The sequence below is a fragment of the Podarcis tiliguerta genome (genome assembly GCF_965153285.1).
Source record: "Podarcis tiliguerta genome assembly, chromosome: 2".
Lineage (NCBI taxonomy): Eukaryota > Metazoa > Chordata > Lepidosauria > Squamata > Lacertidae > Podarcis > Podarcis tiliguerta.
In genome coordinates, this window is record NC_139535.1 from 99,246,715 (window position 1) to 99,269,418 (window position 22,704).

The 22,704-nt window shown below is 39.2% G+C and overlaps 1 protein-coding gene across 5 annotated transcripts in view; it reads right to left on the reverse strand.

Moving 5' to 3' along the window:
* CEP112 (centrosomal protein 112) overlaps window positions 1-22,704 on the reverse strand; it is a gene marked incomplete at its 3' end in the record, with an annotated part of 207,445 nt that overhangs the window by 163,780 nt on the left and 20,961 nt on the right. For all 5 annotated transcript variants that reach the window (XR_014508003.1, XM_083427382.1, XM_083427383.1 and 2 more), the window contains 3 exons: window positions 15,402-15,449; window positions 15,230-15,307; window positions 3,575-3,661 (listed from right to left, as the gene is read on the reverse strand). Coding sequence is in view for 4 of the 5 variants with exons in the window: in XM_083427382.1 (XP_083283508.1) it covers window positions 3,575-3,661; window positions 15,230-15,307; window positions 15,402-15,449 (213 nt within the window). The remainder of the gene's footprint in view (window positions 1-3,574; window positions 3,662-15,229; window positions 15,308-15,401; window positions 15,450-22,704) is intronic.

The window sequence follows — 22,704 nt, forward strand, 5'->3', positions numbered from 1 at the left end:
TCCTTTGTGAAAGGAACTGAAAAGAGGGGAAAACGTTACACAAAAGACTGATTTTGAGAAGATTTATTTTCCCCAAGGCATCAACATCCCTTTGCAATCATATAAAGAATTTTGAAGTCTAACAAGTTCTGAAAGAGAACTCTAAAATGCAAGTGTAAGTATTATTGCTAAATGCTCTGTTTAATCCTTTGGGATCCCAGCAAGAAAAGAAAAGAATGTTCATGAACACAGTGAAGAAAACATTCAAGATGAAATGTTTTCTTTACAAAAGAACTCGGTATTCAGTCTGCAAACAAAAAATAATAATAAAAGGATTATTCTTTACTTTAGAATACCATAGGACATCTCATCTGGAGACCCTGCTGTGTCAGTCAAAACAAAACTACTAGTTTCAAAGGAAAAGCAAGGGCAATATTTTTGTTCTAAACCTCCCCAGAATACAGGGCTGTACATATTTATGATTATTAACCAGCTTAAACTTTTCAGTGGATTCCCCAAATCCTGGGATAATTCCCACCGCCATATTCTCTGGCCACAATCTCACCTTTGTGAAAAATATATTCTATTCCCTTTACACTCACCCAATATTTAGTGGTACTCACAATTCTGAATAGTATTGAAATGTAAGTTTTCTTGCCCTATGCCTTTCGTACTGGGCTGAATATACAAGCCCAAACTACTATGGCTCCTACAGGCCTAGACAATGGTCTACTTCCATTGATTGTAACAATAAAACTTGGTTATTTGCAAAACTGCCAGCTCTCCACTGTACCACATGTGGTCATGAAGTACCACAGGATATCCCACAAATTTATAAAATAATGTTCTGCCTCACTGTCTTTCATTTCATGACACACGGACATTTCCTATTCACTCTCAGCAATGCATAAACTTAAAGGAAGCAAGGCATTACTTTCACCCACACTGTGAATCTGGAATACAAATATATAGTAACATTACAGGCTGGAGGCAAAAAGTCCACTGGCTCTTCTTTTAATCTCTTACTATGCTCAAAGCAATTAGGACCACTTTTTTCAGGGAAGTTGAGGGGAAACTGTTTCCCAACCATCTCCAAATCCCATCACCTATTGCCACCCATCTTGCCAACATATATTTCAGTTTTCTTATGCTGTTATCTTCTTTTTCAGTTTGGCTGACATACGAGAGACCTGACCAGGATTCATGACTGTACTCATTGTTGAGGATTCCATCAGCAGATTCACTTCATCTTCAACCACCCAGGACATTTACTCACCCCAGGCTCAGTTCAGAGTTCTGGTACAAGTGAACTTTAACTGAGAAATCATATTGCCTCTGACACCAATCCTAACATTACTGTTTAAGAGGATGTGGTTTCACACTGGACACCTTTGGGAGCTGTTGGTGCCTTGGGTTGACCAACCTCCCATTCCATGTTATTCTTTCAAAACTCTTACATCCTCTCATATTCAGCACCTAGACACAGTGGCAAGAGCCAATTAACAAAATATGTACATTGCCAAATTTTACAATCCTTTTGAGGAATCTTCAATGTTTTATACTTCGGGGTCAAACAATGTTATCATTATTACGTATGAATTTATACCCTGCCTTTCTACAAAGATACACAACACAGTTTACACAAAATCAATACAGTGCAAGAAAAATCCCCAAACAGCATAGCCTTAAAACAAAGCAAACAAGCATGAAAAACCAGCATTCACCAAGTCTTTCGACAGATTTTCAGTACTGCTATCCCCTCTGAGTCATTACAACAAATTAACTTCTATTATTACCCTGCTATTACCCTGCAAAATACTCAGCGCTACAGCATGCATTTTATGTATTTCGTTTATTCAGAAAGTTTATACCCCACTTTTCACCACATCTAGGTCTCAAAACAGCTTGCAAAATTAAAATATACAGTGCACAAAATGTAAAGATAAATTAAAACACTGGAGAAGAAAACATCAAAACAGCATTCACACCACAAAGGCCCCCCTCTTGCATGTGAAAGTGAGTAAGGGACAGAGTTGGGTGCACTACACTGAAGGAAGAAATAACTCCTCATTGACATGAGTCATGCCTCTGGCCCAATAACAGTACTGCCCTACGTGATCTCAGAAATCAATCTGGGACGTACAGAGTAAGACAATTCTTAAGGTGTCCTGGGTCTAAATTGTTCAGAGCTTTGTACACTACTAGTATGAGAACCCTGAACCTGGTCCGCTAGCAGATGGGAAATCAGTACAGATCTTTTAAGACTTGTGGAATGAGCTGGTGGTTGTCTGTTCCCACCACCAGTCTAGCTGCAGTATTCCACACTAGCTCAAGCTTCGGACTGCCCAAGGGCAGTCGCAGATAAAGCACATAATCCAGTCTTGAGACTACCAGTGCATGGACTACAGTGGCCAAGCTGTTCCTATCCAGGAGCTGCTGTAGCAGGCATACCAGCCAAAGCTGGTACAAGACACTGCTAACCACCGAGGACTCCTATACCTCAGGCGACAAATATGGTACCCCAAAGTGGAAGTGGTGCTGCCCCATTAACTGTTTGCAGGGACTAGTGGAAGACAGCCTGCAGCACCATGCAAGCCCTTGTGCCAGTATGCATCTTGAGATGCTGAGCAAAACCTCACGCAAGGGACTGTGCAATGCCTTGCACAAATGGAAGTGGACTTCTGGATTTCAGTTCGCTGAAAACCCTTCTTTATGTGGCAGCGGCCTTCTGCTCATGGAGCGTTGTAAGATCAAATGCATTCAGAGTGGAAATACTCTGAATTGTAGTTTATACTAGTCAGAAGTCAATTGGATGTTAAGCCACATTAAACTAAACTGTGTTTGGCATTATGTGCTCTTTGCAAACTCTTCTAAATAAATAAAAAAATTAACTCCATCAGACCTTCTGATGTAAATCTACCAAGACTTCTTGGTAATTACAAGGTTTTACAGAGCCAATGGAATGCCTATTAACAAAATGAGAAATGTTTCCAACAATCAAATGCTATTACCAATGTAGGATCTGGCACGGGATTAACTAGTTGGGAGATAACGTGCTCTCTTGTACCACCACTGGGACCAACTTCTGTTCTGGCAAGTGCAAAGAAATAGCCACAAGCCCTATCTACTGAAATTCACCTCAGTGGTTGCCAAAGCTTTTACCACAGCTCTTTAGACCGCAGGCTTCAAGCCATTTGCAAAATCTCTCTCACATCCATCACCACAAGGTTACAGTAGCAAAATACAGGGTTTTAGGAGTGTTCAAATTTTCGTGCTTGTGCGCAAGCAAGCACATATGTGCATTTTTCCATATAAGTGGAACTGCCTACCAAGGCCAAGTAGTTTGTAATCCTACTTAACATGTTCAGTGCAAGCTACAAAAGACAGCACAATGCTGCATCCAAAAATTCTTATTATTCCGATATACAAAATCCCATTCATATCAGTTTTCGAGCGTTTCACATAGCCAATGGAATCCTATTTTAAAGCCAAATACTGGATAAACTGCCTAAGGAAAAGCTTTACTTTTATTATTTCCTTGCACACTACAGTCATATACAATCATCATTCAAACCTTTTTCACAATATACTATACCTTCTGAACATCTCCATCGTGCTTCTGCTGTAATTTAAGCTTTTCTTCTTGAATTCTAGCTTCCATTAGTTTGGATTTCATCTCCAGCTGCAAATGGAAAATTTAAATATATTGATCAGTTTCAAGAGAAACAAAATAATATTATTTTTTACCAACCTCCAAAATAAGCCCAATATTTTAAAAGTTAAAGTCACTCATTTTATTTATTTATATAAATAAATAAATATCAATCTGCTGAAAATGGTTTCAGCTGAAGTTAGACAAGTAGAAAAAGCCTTTTTCAACAACAAACTGTTTTCTACTTGCAAGTACCCATATGTTGGTCTCAATTTGCATAAGAGAAGTCAATTCCCATTTTCTCTTACTGCACCTGCAATAGCATCCCAACTTTCCCCTGCCTTCCTACAGTTCTTGCAAAATAAAAATAATAATGCAAACAAACTAAAAATGGTGCAAAACAATGATAGGAAAACTGATCAATGAATAATTTAAATTGAAAGCCGCAAAGACAAATATATTCTGTTTGAATACTTAGTAAAAAGATTCTGGATATGAAAAATATCCAGCACCTTCAAATAATCCTGCCTTGTCTTTCACTAATTCTGTCCATATTGTCTACAAACATAATCTAAATAAATGCAAGATGCTTGTAAATGCAAATACCAGTATATAATTATAAAAGTATGTTGGGCACTGAGGTTAACACTGAAAAATAATTGCTGAAAACAAAATGCACCAGGCAATCAAATGAAGGCAAAAAGAGAACTTTAATACACAGAGAACTCCTTAAAAGGGGGGTGTTCATCCAGTGTAAGCCAACAATAATGCATGTGCTTTGGCAAGATTGGATCTCTTTTATTTTATATTGCCCAAGAATTTAATAGTTTATATTAAAGGGATTCTCAAACCGGTCTTCTACATTTTCTCAGTTGCAATCAGTTTACCACAGCCATAAGTGAGAAATGCCACTTTCTTATAGGAGTTTACAACATATCTTCTGGAAGTGTGTTTTGAAATTCAACAGAGAAACAGATGGATACCATGAAACACCCAGAAGGCAGAAGGAACAATCTTAGACATCAGGTTGCTGGACCAAGGTGAACAAGCAGCCTGGGGAGCTTGCAGCATGCTAATAAGGCATAAGTGCCTACAGGTATGGGCAGCAATGGGAGGTGGTCCGGCCAGGGCTGCTAGAAAGGAGAGGCATCCTGGAGACAGGCCCATTATGTCACAAGGTGTTTTCTGGGTGTAGCAAAAATGGCATTCCATAGACAGCTGCTGCTCAGCAATACCCAGGGAGATGTCCCCAAATGGAGACAGCCACTACATGCCAGCAGTGTGATCTGATGATGCATCATGACCCAGTGCACCATCTCAGGTGCTACACTCCAGATAACCCCATACAATGCCTGTCAATGGAAGGAAGAGGAAACCGTTATCTGCTCAGGTCCCAGAGGCTGTAGGAGCGTCACAGCTTGCATCTACCACCACTGTTGGGGATCTCCATGGCCCCAAGTTCTGAGGCTCCAAAGAAGCTATACTCAACCCAGCTCCACTGCCAGTAGAAATTCAAGAAACCAATCTTCCACCCAGTTTGTGAGTACTGGGAGCACAATGGGGCTGCCAGTGCAGATCTGCTTGCCTTTAATGAGCTGGTGCTCTCTGTTTGTGGGAGAAGGTACAGAAGCCCAGAAAGGTTGATGTTTTATCGTGTTTTTAATATTCTGTTGGCAGCTGCCAAGAGTGGGTTCGGAAACTCAGCATGAAGGGTGGGGTATAAATAATAATTTATATATCATCATCATCATCTCCTGATGTTGTGGCATTCTACTAGTATTCAGGGACTAGAGACCCCTCTGGCAGCTGTCACTCCATTGCCCCTCCCCAAACACCTACTCTGAATGATGTTGTGAAATTCCAGGGACATACTGTGTGGTTTCAAGAGACTCTTCCAATTAACCCCAGGTCTTCCCAACAAACAGCCTCATCTATCAAGAACATACACCTTTAAAGCTGCTCCTGAAGTGAATTTTTGCACAGCAATTTTTAATGTAGGTTTGTAACAATTGCTTTAGCCCAGGGATGGGAAACATTTCTTAATCAGTGACTGCATTCCCTGCTGCAAGCCACATGTCAGCAGTGGGCAGAGCCAGAACAAATAGTGAATAGGTCAGTTTCTTCTCTCTCTCTCTCTCTCTCTCTCTCTCTCTCTCTCCTCCTCCTCCTCCTCCTCCCTTTCTCTGTCCCTCCTCCCTGTTTTTTCTCCTCTTTGCCACTCACATGGAATGCTCACATGGTCCTCGTGGAATTAAGCCAAGGTCCATAAATGTCCCTTAAGCTACAAGAGGCATATACAGTGGGGGGGAAACGTACGTGATCCCCTGCTAAATTTGCCCGTTTGCCCTCTGATGAAGAAATGACTAGTCCATAATTTTAATGGTAGGTTTATTGTAGCTGTGAGAGACAGAATAACAACAGGAAATACTTTCCCACCTCACTGTATGTCCTACAAGAAGGGAATATGCAGCACCTAACAACTTCAGTTTATCTTTTCTGAGATGACAATGGTCACCTTCTCCATATATTATAAGGTAGCATGACTCAGAATAAAGCTTTGGCTCAAGGAAAGTAACCATATGAAAGGTCTCAAACATTCCATGTTCCCTGTGTGAAAGTACAGGAGAAAGAAATTAATTAACTAACTAACTACTATTGTTTTTTTTGGGGGGGGGCGGAATTAAAAGCACAGGCCAAAACCAAAAAAACCAAAGAATCCTGGAGCTCATTTAAGCTTTCTCCAAATAAAGCTAAGTCTTGATTTCAGGTTCGAAATTCAGTACAGACTGGTCTTAACTTTTCCACCATAAATCACTGTAGAAACACAGAAGAATGTAGAACTGATATCACAAAACGTAAGGTGGTTGCATTTGCAGGTGCAAGTGATCGATAATCCAATTTAAGGAATGTGTCCCTAAAAGTGAGACTCCCTTTGAATTTAAGAATGCAATGAAGTTAGGCTGGTTAACTATATTGTGATTATTAGTCTAACAAATAAATCCAGTTTATGATCAACCACTCATTTTTGTTTCTTACTACAGTATACAGCTGACACATAGTAAGTTTTGTCAGCTCCTCTTACTTAATGGCCTAGTGCCAAACACAGGCGAATACATCTCCAAAATAGGTTCAAAAGAATATTATGATACTCTTATGTCTTTTTTCAGAATGAAAAACAATGAAGCTGATTAATCATAATAAAAGCAGCAACTGTTCCTGGCAAAACTGTCGATAAAAATAGAAAACGGTAATAATGTTTTAGATTATTATGTGTATTCTTCCCATACTGAAATGTTTGCAAGTGCAAAATTTTTATCATTGCCACAGCTCATTCCTTTGTGTTTCTGTCATTGTTTATGCTCTTTACAAAGAACTATGAAGAAATTAAGCCTTACGGGCATGTAAACACTACTGATGTCAAACATCTGTTCTTTCCCTATAATTAAAGCTATTGAGAGTGATACCAATGAAATGGATTTTATGTGCTCTCTCACACACACTTTGCTTCTTTTTAAATAAAACAATATTTTTTTAAAAAAATCAACAACTTGTTTTATGTTTTTCATAATATCCTGCTTGCTTAAGCTTTGGACTGAACATTAAACCACTTATTTCAAAATAGTTCCATTTGGTTTCTGGGGTTACCAGACACTTTTTCTGCTCATGTGACTACCAAACTAGTCCTGAGACCATGAGCAGAACTGAAACTACAGTTATTTAGTTCAATCCTCCATTCAAGGCATGGTGGGAATGGACTTCCACACTGGACCACGTTTTACCAATTCCTTTCCAGGCCAGCTGTTGCCCAAATATCTGGACCTGACGACTCTTACCACACAAAGACCAGACCTTATCACCAGGGCTACTTTTCTGGCTCCATGGGATTCTTATCAAGATCTGTCTCATGGGCCAAAGTTGATGTCAAAATCCCTTTCACTCCCTTTGGAACAAGATTGGTCTTAAAAGGGAAAGTGGGAAGAAGCCTTTGGGAGTCTCTTTTAAGCCAAATCTCACTGCAATCTTAAAGAGGGAGGGGGGACCACCAAAGCTTTTGCGAGAATTTGCACGTCCCCCTCCCCTTTAAGACTGCAGCAATATCAGGCCTATTAACAGGAAAGTGGGCATAAGCCTTTGGAGCTCTTTGAGATCACAAGAAGATCTGACTTAAAAGGGAACGGAATATCCCCGTCTTCCCTTTTTGCACTGAGTTTGGGATGGAATGAGCTTGCTGGAGTGCCCAATTGATTTCCTGAGCCCAGTACCAAGAAGAATCCCCCCTCTCCTAATGGGGGCATGGAGATCCTGCTTAGTGCACCTGAACTCAGCAAGATCTCTCTCCCTTTGTATCATCTGATGTGAAGGGGGAGATAGACTGCTTAGCACTGGGTTCCTGCTTCGTGCAGCGCTTCAAAGGCTCCTGACAACCAGCTGGTTGGTGGGTGCTTTGGGAGCTGGATAAAGCAGTTTTTGGGCCTACAGTCCTCCAGACTCCAGCCTTTCAGTCAAGCCCTGCCCTTACCAATATGGCATCAGGTGTAGGTGGGCGGCCATGGCTTGACCTAAGTGGCCTAGTGGGGAGGTTTGGCAGGCCAAGCTCTCATGCTTCAGGGAATAATACAACCAGTACTATTTTTCTAGAAAAATAGGTGCCAGAACCCACAGTGAGCACCTCCCTTGTTCTCTTTTAATGGCAATAGCACCCACCTGACAGGTGCCAGGACTGAGTTACAGTGAGTTCCTGCTGAAAAAAAGCCCTATCACCATGTGAAAGGTTTAAGGCAGTCTTGAACACAAAGAGTAAATGATTTTTAAACACAATTTAAAATAGACACCACAAACACAGGGAATGATGTCCCTATAGTATATGCAATTATTCTGAAATAAAGCACAGAAGCAGAAGCAGTCACTGAAGTGCTGATGTCAGTGGCCAACTTTGTTATTGTTGAGTTGGAGACTGGCACAATGAAAAAAAAATTGTTAGCCAGGCGATGCAATATGATATTCAGTAGTATGAAATCTTCTTTTTAAAAGGGGGGACTCCTGCGACATGATGAATGAAATGATAAATATTGAGTTTAACGGAAACATATCATTAGGGTGTTGCCATGGCTAAGTATAAATTCCTGAAGGCGTTACAACTTCTCACATGGGCTTGATGCTGGTCTGCAGCTTTTGAATTCACAGCAAAGAGTCGCATGCACAAGATCTTGCTTTAGAGGGACTTATTTGGGGGTTTCTATCAAGAAATTCTCACATATAACATTGGCCAGGGGTCATTTGCCACTTTTAGAGAAAACACTTAAGTTACAGATAAATTCTTGAGGTTGCAAAACCTCAATGACATGGGTCTGACATGGGCCACAGCTTTCGAAAACAAGAAAGCATTTAAACTACCACCACTGGCATGCTTCTTGATTATTTTTGTAGGGAGGATCAAGGCAATTAACACAACGAGTTTAATGTTAATGGGAATGAAATAAAAGTAGCTAAAACACAAAACATTTGTAAAGCAGCTTACAAATGTCAGATTGGTCACAATGGAATTACCCAACAAAGGCACCTTTAGGAAGCTTGTTTATTAAGGATTGGGTGGTAATTTATTGATGTTTTGCTGAAGAAGTAAACAACGCAATTCCTTTTATTCAAAATTTACTGCAGTTTAAGAGGAAGCAGCCTGAATGGGGAAAAAACAGCCTTCCTTTACATTTGCCGTTTAATTTCCACAGAGAAGCAACACTTAAAATTCCTATGAGTGTTGGTTTTGAAAACTTAAAAATTTACATCTTTTTGTACTTCAAAATTAAAAATTTAGAACTATTACCTATTCATTATTAATATAAATGTCTGTTTGGAGAGTTTTCAAAAAGAAAATGCCACCTAAGATTTTATGCTTCTAATGTTTTATGTATGTCAACCCTGGGGAAAAAATATTTTAAACTAAAGGCTTATATTCCCAAGAAGTCTTCACTCCCCCATCCACAATCCTTACTTACATAAAGTCACTTTGCCAAAAACACTTTTCAAACAGATTACCCAAGATGAAGATGCTAAATCCCATGTAATGCACTTTACCCAGGAATGGTCCAGCTGTGCAGTTTTTGTTTTTTGATTTGTCTGAATGTCTCCCCATCAACAGATATAAACTATAATTCACTGTCATTTTAATAGGTTTCCCTTCCATGCCCTGGAAATTAATAAACATGAAGAATCCATACCTGTTCCCATCTGTCCAAATAATGTCCAACCCTCTAGTAAGCCAACATGGTGACTTCCATAGATTTTGGGAGTGCAGTTCCCAATCCATCAACCTTGGCCTGAATAGCCAATTGCCCACAATGATGTGAGTTGAAGTCCAACGTAATCTGAAGTGCACCACATTGATTACCACTCCTCTGTTGTTTCTCTCTTCCCATACCACTTGCCTTCTGATATCCAAACCTTTTACCTTTTAACTATCACATTTAAGGATGGCAACAATGATGACCAAACTGTCCCTTGGAAACAGCAGCACAATACTTTCCACCAATGTTGTAAACACTGGGTGGAATTCAACAGAGTAAAGTGGGTTGTGTTTTTGTAGACTGAGGTCCAATTATGCAACAGGATCCCCCCCTTCCCCCTAAACTTGTTCTGGGGGCTCCCTTAACCTTCCAAAGCAGATTTAGGGGGCACACAGGAGAGGTTAGGCAGAAAAAGTCCCAATGTGAGAGTGGATCTCATTCCTCTCCTCTTACAACCTGGACAGGAGGGTTTGTGTCTGACATGGAGTCATTGAGACAGGTTAGGTGCATTTTTATTATTACCACCACTTATTTATTAACTGGCTTCTAAACAGCTTTCTCAAGCTCAAGGTACTGTACACTGAAGATAATTTAGAACAGTTCAAAAGAACAAAACCAGCCAATACATTTAAAATGAAACTAAAACCATACAAAGCAGACACTTATGGTGAAGACACAGCTGGGGAAGCCTGTCGGAACAAAAATATCTTCAGTTGCTTCCAGATAGTGGGCACCTGTTGCATCTCCACAGAACAGGAACAGTCAAATTAAAATCACTCTACCAAGTTACTGTGAAAGCAGGCTTCTGAGGCCTTTGGAACTTGCAGGAGAAACTCTCCCACAGATCACAGCTGAATGTACCACCCACCCTGCTGTCCAATGGCCTTGCTGAGGTATTCTGTGGCTTCTGTTGCAGAAGGCAAAGACTATGATCCTGGACAATTTCAATATGCATGTAGAGGACCCTGCCTTCCCTTCTCCATTGGATAGCTCAGGTAGTCATCAGCCCAATGCACAATTTAAGGCATACCCTTGACTTGGTCTCTGCTCCAAGTAGGGAGAAGGGAGGTCTTGATATGGGAAGGGTAACCCTACAGTTATAGTGTTTAATAAAAGTTGTGGTCTTACATCAACTGATAACAGGTGTTTTGTGACTTTCTTCTGGAGTCTGGGGGGGAATTCACAGTAAGAGACTTGCAATATCTGTCCGGTCATGTGAGCTATCAAGATTCAAATTTGAAGGTAGAAAGAGGTGAGATATTTCAGCTGCAAATGCTACTTTGATGCACTAGGATTCTAGTTCTAAATCGGAAAGATAGCTAAAGATTTCCCCCCAGAAGCATACGCTGCTTAAGTTTCCACAAAGGTAACAGCAAAGTCCATCACTCAGCAAGAAATATTCAGAGGATCAAAGCACAGTCAAAGCCTGATTTGCCCTATGGTCATAAAGCACCCTTGATGTAATGAAAGTAATACTTAGTCAGTACTTTCACCTAACATGCAATTATTCAACCACAAGATGGCATTACACTGTGTAAAAATAACTATGAAGTATCCAGAACATGAAATTGGTTCATTCTTATATTTGTACCACAGTGCTAGAACAGCCAGGAACTTGTCTTTCAAAAATATTAATTTTTTCCTTAAGCGAGACTAAGAAAAAACAGAAAACCTTTATCTTTGCTTAGCAAAAGTTTCATTAAAAATTATACATTTCTTTATTCCTTACTTCCAAGGGGGGAAATTAGAGAATTTTAAAGATGCAATCCAAAAAATAACAACACGGAATGGAATGGAAGCCTTAAAATTAAACAGGAACACTAAAAGGCTCTAAAACTCCGCAGTTTACACCAACTAAATCAATTGTTTGAAAGCTGTTTATAACTACTAAAATCATACTGGCCTTATACAGCTAGACTTGTTTTCTATTCTACACAAGTTAAAAAACTAATTTCCAGAAACTTTTTTGGTTTCATGTTGTTCAGAATGTAAATAAGAACTTTACTCCCTTCTTTTTATGGGTGGGTGGCATTCAGGATGGGTGGAGTTCAAAGCAAACTTTCCTATTTCTCAAAATGAACCACTTCTGCCATCTGTTCTCAGTTGCTCTAGAGCTGTTGAAAACCAGTATGCTCTTGCTGGTTTCTTCTTTCCTTATTTGAACCCATGGTTTTTAATTGATGACAGTCATCCAACAGTGGAATTGATGTCAAAAGTACACAGAAAAGAACTACTAGAATCTGCTGGTTGGTAACTTTCATATGTTCAGAGATCTATCACTGAAGAAGGCCATGTGTTTGCTGTTAGGGAGTAAAAACAGGTGCAGGAATGGTTTATGAACGAAGGGGAAAGGTTAAAAGCAAAGAGCCAGTTATCCTATTTAACCCAGTCCATTTTGATGCCAATCAGTTTCTATTCTGAAAAAGGCCTATATTTAGAACCATTCCATTTGAATAAAGTTTCATCTTTGAGTACATTTTGTACTACAAAGCAAAAGGTCTTTGTTATTACTGAGTTTATACAACAAAGCAATACCACAACTGTATTTCCTTAAAACTTGCTAACTGTTTGTAGATACAAAGAAAAGTTAAAAAGAAGAAAAAGAAATGTAAGGAGCTAGATAATATAATTAAAAGAATGGAAACTTCCACTTTTCCACTATATTTCCTCTGTATTCTTAACAACACTGTGAAATAGTTCTAGTTACAGGTAGGTAGCTGTGTTGGTCTACCGTAGTCCATACAAAATAAAAAAAATCCTTCCAGCTCATACCAATAACAACTTAGTTGGTCTCTAAGGTGCTCCTGGAAGGAATTTTTTTATATTGTGAAATAGGTTACTAATATCCCCATATACCAGTCACAATGGCTGGATTGTTTTGATTTTCCTAACATAACCCAGCAAAGACTATGGCTTTATTTAGGGCTTTATTTATTTTTTAAAGTCTTTTATTCCAGACCCCTCTCGCTGCTTACTGTACATTTTGACCTTCACAGCAAGTCATTTCACAGTTAGTCACTGTACAGGAGAGGTGGGAAATCTTTTTCGCTCAGTGAGTCTGATCTTTATCTCCCTCACCCCAGTGTGCCAACACTGAGAGGTGGGTGGGACCACTCACGTGTCAATCCCTGATGCCATCTTGATGTCAAGTGGGCATGTGGGTTGTTCCGTACACCTCTCAATGTTGGCCTGCCAATGTGTGTGTGGGGGGGGGTATACCGCACAAAGCTTGGGTGTGCCAGCCATTTCTCAGTACACGTAAACTGAGCAAGACTGAATTCCTCCCTCAACAGGGTCCAGGCATTTCCTAGTAGGATTGAGCTTCCTGCACATCAGCTTGTTGCATGGGGAAGTTCAATCTTGTGTTCTGTAATCACATCTCTACCTGCCTCATACTCATCATGTTGCATGTGATGTCAATGTGCAACAATAGTTCAATATACAGCAATAGAGAGGCCCTGGTCTGGACAATAGAGAATTTGTTCTGAGCCATGCCATGGTTACAGCACCAAAATAAATATTAATGTGCTTCAAGCAGAAAATATTTATTCTGAGATTCCGCACTGTGACAAATGAGATGCAGTTGTTACAAGAAATTATTGATCCTAGCTTCAAGGAATGCAGGACATCACAAAGCTATCAAACTGAAGAGAGCAGCACATTTATAGGTGAACTTCTTGTATACAAGATGAACCTATTTTAGTCACGAATGTTCCTTCCCAAGCCAATACTTTATGTTCATTATGAATCCATTCACAATTCCAAATGTACGTACAGAAAAACACTGCCATCTTTTCAGCAGAAAAGTTGAGCTCAACTCTGCATAGTAAGTATTGACACTTTGGGGTGGGACAGGCAGAAGGTAAACCACAATACATTCACCATGGGACTGCTTACTACGTATGTCTGTTCATTTTTAGCTAGGTTGCCATTTAGTCACATCTTAAACTACATACCAAAGCATGTTGTATTTGCAAGCTTCTTATAGAAACCACACACTAAAATACATGTGAGCTATCGTCAGACAACAAAAAATAACTCAGGGTGTGGAAGAGACACAAAACCACAACAAATTTAAGAATAATCTTAAGATACAGTATATGAACAGGTTCAGGAGAGGTTCCTTCCTTTAAATGTACACATGTGGTAGAATCTGGATGTTTATTTCAATACCAAGATGTCATCTCAGAAAATAAAGATTCCATTACATGTATGGCAAAGACATCAAAAGGGAGCAGTCACTTTTAATTATTCTATATAATATATTCCAAAAGGGAGCAAGTACCAGAATAGCAGCTACCAGCAAGAACAACATAGACTCAAAACTATAAAAAAAACCCCAAACGGAACAACTTGCTATTATACTTAAAAAAAAATAGGTTGCATTCCCTGAATTAATCTGTGAAAACACTGGCTGCAATCCTGCAGAGTTACACATAATTAAGTCCTATCGACTTCTGTGGAACTTATGAATATATAACCATGTGTCATGTTGCAGTTTTAAAGAAAACCACAGAAGTCCAAGAGCAGGTTATGTTAACTTCGGTATAAAATGAATTATTTGCCAAGTTTCTGTTTTTTAGTATTCAAGTACGACTTTCTGTTCATTAGTTCTACAGATAACCAAGGGCACTATTTCTTTAATGCAATCAGGCTCTGTTCAAATAGTGGCCAGGATCCAAAGACTTTTTGGTGCCTTTTCTTTGAAAACCAGATTACTAAACCACAAATTGGTTTTCCTGAAGGAAAGCGATTACCTGAATCCATTTCTATCAGGTTCCACGGCCTCACTTTGGTGATGAAATTGCCTTGGTGCCCTAGTGGATATTCTGGCCTGGGAGATGGAATCCTACTAAAGCACCTCACCAGGATGGACTGGGGTCATTGGGTTTAAATGGTTCCAGTAATTACTGGAAGAAGGTCTAGCACCCTCTCAAAAAGTATTTGCTTGAATGCTGTAAGGACACTGTAGTAGAGCATGGGAGGTGGGGCAGAAGGCTATAGAGGGAATCTGTAAAAATGGCCTCCCCTCCCTTTCCATGAGCATCCCCAACCCATAGCAAATAGGAGCCTGAGATTCAAGATGGCTGCTCTGAAGCAACATTTATCACATTAAAATGCTTGTTCTATTTCACTTCTAGTACTGGGCCTGTCATCCAAAGAAGCTTCTTAAACTTTAGTCATAGGAACTCTGGATCCAACCCTTTGTTTTTCATATTTTTATTGCTTTAAAAGACAGGCATTCACACATTCACTAAAACAAATAAATGAGACTGTTAGCCCCACAAGTAATATACAGTATATACATATATATTACCTCCTTTTCAAACATGCGGGAAAATGCCTGTTCCTCTTGAGAAGTATTGTGCTTCCTCATACCTATCCTGGGTGACATCTATTGAAAAAATAAAAAAAATCAACTTCACATTGCCTTCGGGGCAATTGTAGACCAGAAATTCTTACAAAGCAAAATAGAAAACGCAACCTACCAGTGAAAATGGTATAGGTTTCTCACGTAAATATCTGGGGTTCTCAAGCTGAAAGAGAGGAATTGCAAGAGGTTAAATACATAGATCTTTCTGATTATGCTGTTAATATTTAAAGATAGCATTCAGAAAAACGGTTCCAAGATGCTTGGTTTAATAGAAATGTCCTCATTTCATAAGAAAGTCATATCCTAAAGATCACAAAATGGATTCAAACCCTCGTAGTCATTAAACTTACTGGTTGAGTTTAGACAAATCACAATCCCTCAGATAAACTACCTCACAGGATAGTTGTAACATTAACTCCCTGCCTGAGGCCCTCGAGGGCTGAGATCCAAAAGCAAGAAAAGTTTTAAAAGGTTTGATGTGAGGAAAAGTAATCCTCACAATGTCTCCCTGACATTCATTTATATTCCTTCTTTCTTCCAAGGACCTCAAGGTTACATTGATGCCCCCCTTTTTATCCCCACAATAACCAAGATACTCTGATATCCAAATAAAATCCCGCTTCTTTCCTCCTAACTGCTGTAACCGTTTGGTTTTGAAATACTAGTGATTTTGGACTGAAGATAGCCTTCCTTTTGATTCAGGCCAGAAATGGAGGCAATGGAATACACACATTTTTTTAAGGGATGTTGTGAGGGAGAAACATATTTTCTTTTTTCCTTAAAATTTTTTTTATTAGTTTGCCAAATTTATAACAGACATAAAAAAATTACAGTATAAAACAAACAAACAAACATTTATCCTAGCTGTTAAAATCCCAATTTTGTTATCGTTGTTGGGTGACTTCCTCAAATCCCCCTAGCTGAGTTTCCATATAAATCATTGTAGCAGTTTTCCAATACTTCTTTCAAATGAAATAAACTTAATCCATTAACATCTTTCTTTCTTTTCATATTATTCTCTATCCATAATGTTATACAATTTAACATATTTAACTCCTAGGCCAATTTGGTACTTACAAATAGTTCTACTTATATTATCTTAGCATATTTAACTAAATAATCTTTGAATTTCTTCCATTCTTCTTGGTGCTCCTTTCATATGTGCTTATTTATTTTCAAATTTTGTATCTTGCATTTTGGGCGGGAGGAGAGTTTACTCAAGGCAACAATATAGCTCTGTTTTTAGATAAAACTTCAACTGCTTAGATAAAACTTCAAGGACTTGTTCCTACCACCACTCAGCTCTCCTGTCCAAACAATTACAGTGCCTCCCATTTAGCCAATGTAGATGAATAGTATAGTAAACTTTAGTTTCATGAAACAAGGATCACCTGAAGGCTATTTTAAAGCTTAGCATGAAAACAGGTCTTTATGTGACAATATTGTAATGTTATAACTAGGATCCATCGTTGGTTTTATTATATTGTATAGCACTTCGGCTTGAAAAAACTTTATAAAACTTTGAATATATTATATAGTCTTAAACATCTTCCTGCCTGCTTACCCTTTATGAAGACACAACCAACTCCAATGAGAATTCTATAGAAATTGGTTAACACAGGATTAAGTATTCAGGACGTATATTTTTTCATATCCCCATCCCTCATATAAAAGGCACTTAATTTCTTTAAAAGTTTTCATTTTTTAAAATGAAGTATGCAAATAAACATGCAGCTATTAATGGAAATGAAAACTGACAGCTGCTTTGCATATTTTATTTGGCATGAAATGCAATAAACTAGTTCTAAAATAAAGTAAGGCTATAAGTGGGAAAGGTAAACATCACTTGTTTACAAATGAACAGAATGTGGCTGAGTGGTTCCTTTACACAAAGTCTTGCATTTTCCAGTTTAGAGAGAGAGGGAGCAGCACTTTGAAATTAAATGCTCCTCCAGTCCATAAACTTATGGATTACATTCACTCATTTCTCATTTCCCCAGTAATACCATGGCAAAAAGGCTGTCACAATAAGTATCACCCAATTAAAAAAAAGAAAGTGGCACACAAGCAAATATAAAATATGTTAAGTAAAAAAAAACAAAAAAAACAGAAGCATATTTGCCAAATTGGGGGAAATGGCTGCTTTTGCACCCTACTGAAATATCCTGAGATGCAAAGACTTGCTTGGAAAGATTTAATGTAAAAGGTTTAGGATTCATTAATCTTCCCATTACTTATTCTACGGAGCTTGACAAGCAACATCTTACAACTGAATATTCACAATAATGTTATACATGTAATATACATTCATGCACACATATGCACATAAAAATGTGCTTTTATGTACAGTGGTACCTCGGGTTACATACACTTCAGGTTACAGACTCCGCTAACCCAAAAATAGTAACCTCTTGCATCTTCCTCCCCTCACACATTGCAACTACTAAGCACCCGATTCACTTTCCTCTCAAATATGAAGCCACCATCCCCTCCTACTCCTTTTTTGCACCCTGATTTTCACCTTCTCCTCCCACATTTTTCCAACACTCTCTTGCACACAGACCACCCCTATTTATATGCCTTTGTCCTCTCCTATTTTGCAGCCCCCTTATTTGTGGTATCTTTAAGATGAATAGACTTCTAAGGGCAAGTGAGCCAGTTTGTTGGTTCAGTTAGAGAAAGGTAGGTAGGCCCCATTAGCTAAAGTGGTGCTTCAGGTTAAGAACAGTTTCAGGTTAAGTACGGACCTCGGGAACAAATTCAGTACTTAACCTGAGGTACCACTGTATGCTTGTTAACAAATTATGTTCTAAATTACTACACTGAATCTGGAACTTCACGTTGAAGACAATACACAAACCAGGAGTGAAACACATTGTGTGAAGGCGCTATGGTATATTTGAGGGCTTCGTATCCTTTATCCCGCTCACATGTAGCAGCTGAGAAATAGAAGAGGGAGACGCTTGAGTACAGTGAGAAGGGAGGTGCACTGAAAGGAAAAAAGTGGCTGTTACAAACAACAACAGAAGTTCTAGTAAAGTAGGGATAGAGAAACACAGAGGTTGTTTATCAAGAAAATAAGCAAACAATTTTAAAAAGGAAGTAATAAAAGTGATAACACAAAAATATGTAACACAACAGGGCCTTTTCAAACTCTTCTTGGTGTACTCAAACCTTGTTTTAAACTGCCACCTAGGACCTGTGTCACTTCCTACTTGCTCTATTCAAATCCCTGCCATTGTTTAAAATTGACACTTTTTCCTGTGTGTCTCTCCATCCCTGCTTTATTTAAACCTCTGCCATTCCTTATAATGAGTAATTTTGAGTTGAATCCAGACTTAGGCATGCTTAGAGAAAACCCATTGAAATGAACATGAAATTCATCACAACTAACTTAAGCCACATGGATTTCTACAAGTCTGTTCCAATAAGTCTGGATCCACATACTGGTTCAGTATTTGAGTGGAGATTAATTCTTTCCCTGTTGACTGGTGTCAAGAAGATGTTGTGCTTGTTGTACACATACAGCACAGACAGATTCTTTTACATACAAATTGAACTGGAAAGTCAGCCCAAGTTCAAAATTCAGAATCTTGGTGTGTTGCCCTTTGCCTTGCGTTAGTGAAAGCACCATGCAAAAGTAGCTATTAAGCATAAGGTAGAACAGATGCTGGGAACTATCCATAGTTTCACTCCCACTAGAAAGGATTATCAGAGAGATTTCAACACTACTTAGCATAATATTATTTGCAAGCCAGAATAGTAAGATCTGGGATACTAAAATAAACGCACAAAATAACAAAACTAGTTGCAGGCCAAGTGTGTATAGGCTTGCCAACAGAGCACTATTTTAACTCCAAAGAACAGTAGACAGTCAGTCCTTTCTATTACACATTACAAATTTAAATTCTAGACCACGAAGTCTAATCAGCAGTGGTCCTGTATCAATGAGATATGTTAACAAAAGCTTAGGAAGAGGCACTAATAATCTTCTATTAGAGTTTCAATTACGAGAGGCAAAATTAGTCAAGATCGTATGTCCACTGCTTTTCAAAATGTATCAAAACATGATTAGAATATATAACCATCATTTGTGAATAAAATCATAGGACAATACCAACACACTTGAGAACAGGAGAGAAACATATTTACACTCTGAAGAAAAGAACCAACAGGTGAAGTCCATCGGTATAACACTGAATATCAAAATGTGTAAGGCAGGGCATGCTAGCAAGGTCCCTTAACAGCTAAGCTGGAACATGTTTTTCATTCCTAATCAGGCTGAGTAAAGAAAACCTCTTGGCTGTGATGCATGCATGTCTCATAGCAGCAATCAGCATCTAATAAGATGGAGGAGGAGGAGAGGGCAAAGGGTAAAGAAAGAGCTGGGAGTGGAAGGGGGCCTTTTCCCCATCCTTTGGAGCCAATGAGAAACTCAACAAACTTGCTGTACAGTGGTGCCTCGCAAGACGAAAAGAATCCGTTCCGTGAGTCTCTTCGTCTAGCGGTTTTTTCGTCTTGCGAAGCAAGCCCATTAGCGTATTAGCAGATTAGCGCTATTAGCAGCTATTAGCGGCTATTAGCAGTTTAAGGGATTAGTGGATTAGCTGCTAAAAGGCTATTAGCAGCTTAGTGCCTTAGAAAAAGGGGGTGGGGAGCGGGAAAAAAACCCCAGGAATCGCAAGACATTTTCATCTTGCGAAGCAAGCCCATAGAGAAATTTGTCCTCCGAAGCACCTCCAAAACGGAAAACCCTTTGGTCTAGCGGGTTTTCCGTCTTGCGAGGCATTCGTCTTGCGGGGCACCACTGTACCTGGAACTGGGTGGGTGTGGAGAGTGCAGCTGAATGGAACGCAGTTGTGGGCAGCTTAAGGAAGTATCATCCACCTTGGGCCTGCCCATAAAAATTAAGTCTAGTATGAGAGACTAGGGTGATGCCAGCTGTTTCCAGGACCTCTTCTTGTTGTGAGACTTTTGTGGGTGACCTGGGAGTTTGATGGACCCTGTGTGAGAACCCAGAGGCTGAGGGAGGGTCTGTCAGAAGGAAAATGAACTGATACTGATTTTTATATATTAGTAACATTGTATTATCGTAACCTTTTTTGTAATATTTTATTTAAGTTGTCTGTTGTTGCTTCAATTTCCTGCATACCTCTTAGAGATGCGTTTAATATATTAAGCAGCACAGAAATTAAATAAAAGTTTTTTTAAAAACCTATAAAGCAACACAGACCTTTTTATTTCAACAAGTCAGTTTTCTGATTTTATGGTTAATTATAACTTATTGAATTAAATGGGACTTTCCCCCCTTTCCTACCCTGAGGAACCCTGACATTTACCCCCCTAAATCTGCTCTGAGGAGGGAGTCTTGTTGTGCAAGTGGACCTCATTCTCCATGGGCATACCCCATTCAGTGCATTCATATTTGAGAAATCTCAAAATAGCATAGTTTAAAGAAACTTTAATCTAAGAGAACCAAGTATAATCATGACGACAATATAATGGTAATATACTTATTGAAGGTTTGGAAACACTAAAATACACATGTTTTCACTAATTAATCAATGATGAAACATTTTGCAAATAGATGCCAATATTTAGTGGAACTACTATACATTGTATAGAATAGTTTGTCTGTCCATTTTTCTCTGAGTTAAGAAGAAGAAGAAGAGGAGGAGGAGGAGGAGTTTGGATTTGATATCCTGCTTTATCACTACCCAAAGGAGTCTCAAAGTGGCTCACAATCTCCTTTTCCCTTCCTCCCCCACAACAAACACTCTGTGAGGTGAGTGGGGCTGAGAGACTTCAGAGAAGTGTGACTGGTCCAAGGTCACCCAGCAGCTGCACGTGGAGGAACGGAGACGCGAACCCGGTTCACCAGATTACGACTCTATCGCTCTTAACCACTACACCACACTAGGTCTCTTGAGATATCACCAAACTCAGGAAAAGGATTCCCAAGGTGGGAAACGTGGTCTTCATCCACATTTGGAAACTGGATCCCAGTTTGGTTTAACTTTGCATGTTTTATGACATAGTTTTGGCTGTCTCAATAACATCACCAAATTCAGCATGAGGGTTCCCAAGCTGGGGGGTTTCCATTGACAATTGGATGCCAGATGCCATTCTGAATCAAGATGGTAGACCAAATGTGACTTTGGCATGACTACACCTGATTTTCAGTATAATGGGTTCAAACTCGGACATTATACTATCCATTTAAAAAACACATTTTTCTAAAAAATTCCAGGAAGCACTTGCCTCTTAAAAACATATCACTATCCTCTATCTCAAGAGACAGATATGTCATAAACACATTTGCTTTTATTGGGTGTGTGCAGGCAGCAGGTTATATCGAAGAGGAAGCTGCCCAAAAAGTGCCTCTGTGACAACTGATCTGTGACTTGTCCTAACATAGACACTACATCAATCTCCACCAGTAGAACCAGAGTACATGCTGGTGCCCCCTAAGCCTGAACTGTAACTAATCCGAAGTAATCAGATTTATTTCTTATAAATCTAGGCTTCACAGGAAGTGCTAGGACTGTTCAGCTGCGTCCAAGCCTTAATCTTTTGCAATGTCATCACTATTACTTATGCAAGTGTAAAAAGTGTTTGGGTCCTGAATTAAACCTCTTCTTTCTAGCACTTAATCCTGCTACAACCTGTACAACTAATACATGAGAACAGGACTGGATTCCCAAGTTCTCGCATCTCGAAAAATATTGTCATACTCTTTCAAGAGCATCGTTCTCATTTTGGTGCTACAAGAAACATATTGCTATCCAGGGACAGCAGCAATTATACAAAACCACGTGAAACACTGTTCTATGGAAAAACACAGCCAATTAACAGACCAAGAGCCAGAAACCATGAGGTCAAAGGCAGAGCCAGCCAGAAGGAGAGGCAGAAAATCCAATTAGGTTACCTATCTAATCAAAGAGGCACATCTACTTGCTTCAGTCTCGAGAACTTGAATCAATTGTTAAAAAGATCAATAGAAAAACACTAAATTTGTATGCAAATACAAATGTGTGAGAATATCCCACACTGTTTAATATAGTATTTAGTGCATTTTATCAGCCAATCCCTTTCATCTTACTGTAATAAATACATTGATTGTCTCCTTGATCTGCATCTCAGTAACACACAAAAGCAAACATATGGGCCATACATTTTTTAGGCTGTCTGTGCTTCAAAACAAACAAACAAGTCAGTGCTAATGCTTTCAGCATGGGATTTTCCCAAAATGTCATTACAGTGGAACCTCGGTTCCCGAACGCCTCCATTCTCGTACATTTCGGTTCCCGAACACCGAAAACCTGGAAGTACCGGTAAACGCTTCCATTTTCAAACGTTTCTGAAGCCAAACGGGCTTCCAGAATGGATTTCATTTGGGAACCGAGGTTCCACTGTAA